The sequence below is a fragment of the Chenopodium quinoa genome, unplaced genomic scaffold, assembly GCF_001683475.1.
Source record: "Chenopodium quinoa cultivar QQ74 unplaced genomic scaffold, ASM168347v1, whole genome shotgun sequence".
NCBI classification, from domain to species: domain Eukaryota; kingdom Viridiplantae; phylum Streptophyta; class Magnoliopsida; order Caryophyllales; family Amaranthaceae; genus Chenopodium; species Chenopodium quinoa.
Genome location: NW_018744887.1, coordinates 634,579 through 638,576, shown reverse-complemented (window position 1 = coordinate 638,576; position 3,998 = coordinate 634,579). Strand labels below are relative to the sequence as shown.

General features: G+C 33.1%; 1 protein-coding gene across 3 annotated transcripts; it reads left to right on the top strand.

Annotated features, from left to right (window-relative positions):
* The first annotated feature begins 471 nt into the window (after window positions 1–471).
* Window positions 472–3,734, top strand: LOC110705915 (3-ketoacyl-CoA thiolase 2, peroxisomal-like). Of its 3 annotated transcripts, XM_021883836.1 has the most exons (6): window positions 472–882; window positions 1,138–1,336; window positions 1,632–1,755; window positions 1,843–1,951; window positions 2,192–2,275; window positions 3,537–3,734. In XM_021883836.1, exons 2-6 carry the CDS (start codon window positions 1,149–1,151, stop codon window positions 3,581–3,583), a joined length of 552 nt encoding a protein of 183 aa, XP_021739528.1. In that variant the 5' UTR covers window positions 472–882; window positions 1,138–1,148; the 3' UTR covers window positions 3,584–3,734. The 3 variants fall into 3 exon arrangements, with proteins under 3 accessions (XP_021739528.1, XP_021739529.1, XP_021739526.1); XM_021883837.1 differs by lacking the exons at window positions 472–882; window positions 3,537–3,734 and adding an exon at window positions 3,419–3,530 and having other exon boundaries at window positions 951–1,336; XM_021883834.1 differs by lacking the exon at window positions 472–882 and having other exon boundaries at window positions 955–1,336.
* Window positions 3,735–3,998: the final 264 nt, after the last annotated feature.

Sequence of the window (3,998 nt, the reverse complement as noted above, 5' to 3'; positions counted from 1 at the left end):
ATGTATCTAATTTGTGCAATAAAAAAAGTATTATTAATACCTAAGATGAATACAAATAGCTTAATGCATATATAAATATAAGTATTAAACACTAATAATGATACTAACTAAAATAAGAATTATAATTTGTATTATATTTTAACAATTACATACATAAGTGGGTACCAGGAACCGAAACCGGTACCCAGTGGTTCCAATTCCAATTCCTAAAATTTAGGACCCGGTTTAACCAATTTCAATTCCGGTTCCGAATTTTAGGACCCGGTTCCAACCAATTCCAAGTCCGGGTCCTAAAATTTTGGCCGGGTACCCGGTTTGCTCACCCCTACTTCATCCTATGAACGGTTTACAAGTTCCTAAAAAAAACTTGTTGGCGACTCTTTTGCTCTATCTACTTTCCTTTTGGACGCCACCGTACTTTAGTGTATGATCACAGTGGGGTTCAAGCTAGTGGGATTTTAAAAGCTTGAAAATATTCCCTACACTTAGGGTTTCACACATTTCCTCAGCCGTCACTCCCCTCAGAAATCATTCTCTAACTTTCTCTTTCACTCACTCACTCTCTTTCTCTCTCCTCTTTAGAACTCACTGTCTTTCTCTTTCTTCAAGATTCATTCTCTTTTACTCTCTTTACCACCTCTCCTTACCTCTATATTCTCTTTCCTCTTGATTATGCGTTTTTTTTTTAATTTATGTTTTGTTTTTGCTACTAGATCTGTAGCAATTAGATTCAAATTGGTAGAATTTTTGGGTTTTATAATTAGATTTTAATCTGATTTTTATTTGAATGATTTTTGCTAGTTTATTGTTGAAAACCAAAAGGAAGTGAAATAAGAGGCGAAAAAGAGGAAGAAGTCACTAACGGCAACGGAGAAATCAAAGGTTAGATCGTTGGAAACCACCGCTTACAAGGATATATAGGTTCTTAGATCTTATTTCTTTTAATTTTTTGTTACTTGTTACCCTTTTTTTTCAAGTTCTATGATTTTTTCTGGATTTTAAAATTATTTTTGGGAATTTTGTTTTTATTTCTTGGAAAATCGATTTAAATGACTTAGTTTTGGGAATTTTTTCCGCTTCTCTTTCGTTCTTCACATTTGGAAAATTCTCCCCTTTCAATTCCCAATGCAACTTCAGAGAATTCAACAATGGCGGCTTCAATCAATCAATTAGGGTTTGTAATTTTCGCTATGATTCTTGTTTCATGTTCAATCTCAGCAATAGGGGATTCAGAATCAGCTTTTATTGTAGCTCACAAGAAGGCTACCCTTACAAAGCTCAGCAATGGCGTCGAACGTATCTCCGTTTCTATCGACCTCTACAATTGTGGATCTTTGTATGCGTTTTCTCTTTTCGATTGATTCTGCATTTTCTGCTATGATTTTAGATCTTGTTTGCGTTTGAATTTCCATTTTTATGAATTTCATAATTGAATTTTGTTTTCTGTGTTTGATGTTTTTTGTTTGCATGTTGATTTAGAGGAAGTAATAGTGTTGGAAATGAATTTCGGTTTCAATTGTGTATTTTAATCTTAAATTATCCGCACTTGTTTGATTTTGTGAGTTTGCTGTTTGAGAAATACTGTAGTTTATTTGTAAGGTTGAATTGCTACTATTAATCCTGTGTTTTAGGACCTTTGCTGCTGTTGGTGTGGATCCTTTTGTTATGGGGTCTGGCCCAGCTTTTGCCATTCCTGCTGCTGTGAAATCTGCCGGGGTAAAGCTTAACGATATCAATCTATTTGAGATAAATGAGGTTAGCACTCTGAACAAGCTGCCTCATATTTTCAGTTGGTGACTTCAACACCATTTCTCAAATTTGTAACATCCATTTTCAATGCAGGCCTTTGCATCTCATTATGTTTACTGTTGTAAAAAGCTGAACCTCGATCCAGCAAAATTTAATGTTAATGGGGGAGCAATAGCCCTTGGACATCCCTTGGGAGCTACAGGTATGCATTTTGGTATTACTAGAGAAAATGCTTATTGAGTGAGTTAGGATCTGTTTGGGGAGGGGGGATTTATATAAGTAAAAATCAGTTATACATTGTAAAACTCGGTTATCAGCAGAAATCTAAATCTAATTTCAGTGCGTGAAATTAGTTTTAATCTGTTAAAATAAGGTAGACAATAAAAAAGCCTTGCTGATTAGTGTATTGTTGTACTCAATTCCTACTTTGCTCTTTTTTTAGGTGCCCGGTGTGTAGCTACTTTACTTAATGAGATGAAACGCCGAGGAAGAGATTGTCGTTTTGGAGTCATTTCCATGTGCATAGGTCTCTCTCTCTCTCAACACCTCATGCGTGCAACCTAAAAGCTAATTTAATTTTGTAAAGTTGAAGCCACTAGAATAACCTCAAATTGATTTTGGTTTGACTGTTTTTTGCAATTGATTTTGTTCTGTAATTTGATTGGTTTTTGGTTCAGATCTGATGAAGTAAATTAATTGATGAATTTTTTCATGTTTTGATGTTTTATTATTTGGATTTTAGATTGTTTTACGATTTTTATGCTTTTTTTTGTTCATGTTTTGTGGATTGATTGCTTCATTTTTATATGAATCCTTATATATCGAAGTTATTGGATTGTTGAATTGAAAAATTGGATAAAATGATATATGATTAAATATTTATAACAGAGTTTTAAGTATTTGATGTGTTTAGCTGATGAACATGATTTAAAGTTTAAGAATTTCCTGGAGTCCGAATTTTGAGATCTTGATTCATTAATTGATTATAATGCATTACCTGATTACTGATTTGACTTTAAGGTTTAAGAGTTTCATGATTTAAGGTTTTACTTTTTTTTACTTTTTACTATTTAGTTTTAATTTCAGTGTGAAATAATTTGTTCATGTCTGCCAGTACTGCAAGGATTAAGCCTAGTGATAAAAAACCTGTGGAAGATAAAGTGCTATCTACTGTCTGCTGTCTGTTGGAAGTTTTGAATAAAGTGCTATCTGCTGTCTGTTGCATTGTGTCATATGAATTACTGCATTAGCTAGTATACTAAAAAACTGTGATCATATATATGAATAAATTATTGTCATTATATTGTTACATTGAGTATGTAACGGTTATGAGTGCTAGCGGAAGCAAATAAATTCATGGACATTAAACCCTAAAACCTATAAAATAGGACAACCCCTTAATTACCAAAGTGTAAGATATATTGCCTTTGTATCTTTCTGGTTACAGAAGTATTATTTACTTTCATTGATGTATCTTTCTGGTTATTTGAAGAATAAGCTTTCCTATATTGTGAAAAGATCTAAGAATTTCACCCAAATAAAAGGTTCATTGCTATAGTAGGATCTGTCAGGCACCTCATAATTCTCTTTTTCCCCGTAATGTGTGTGTGTGTGTTGTAAGTTAGAATTGACTATCTTTAATATTGATTCATTTATGTGAAATCAACAAGAAAACTAAGGTAAACACCAAAAGCTCACAACCATGGCAGAATCCATTGTTGCATCAACTGTCCAGTGGATTGGCTCTATATTGATTCAACACGCCAATATATTATTTGATGTTGCAGATCATGTCAGGGGCCTTCAGCAAGAGATTGAACTGATGCAGCAATAGCTTTGGCCTAAGAAGAATCAATGAAGCAGAAGGTTTGGACTAAGAAGATCATTGAAAAGTTAAATAGCTTTGGACTAAAAAGAATCAATGTAGCAGAAGTTTTTTAGTTTTAACTATTTAGGCAATAATAAATGTATTTTTTTGCTCATTGTATCAATATGAAGTACTATTTTTATCTCAATTAATTAATAAAATAATTGTGCTATAATTTTTATGCAAGCTAACTAATCCAGCACAACATGTGCTGGATTTTTTTTAAAATTGGGTTACACACTATTTGTAACAGGCAGATATCATGCCCGTTACAAATAACGGGGTTATTTGTAACGGGCAGTTGAAATTCCCGTTACAAATAACGGGGTTATTTGTAACGGGCACTTGAAATGTCCGTTACGAATAACGAATTATTTGTAAC

Bases quoted from the DNA above. Each gene is read 5' to 3' on its own strand.
- LOC110705915 (XM_021883836.1), top strand. From the start codon at position 1,149: ATGGCGGCTTCAATCAATCAATTAGGGTTTGTAATTTTCGCTATGATT. The intron at 1,337-1,631 runs GTATGCGTTTTC...CCTGTGTTTTAG, and splicing joins CTCTACAATTGTGGATCTTT to GACCTTTGCTGCTGTTGGTG. The intron at 2,276-3,536 runs GTCTCTCTCTCT...TTGATGTTGCAG, and splicing joins AGTCATTTCCATGTGCATAG to ATCATGTCAGGGGCCTTCAG.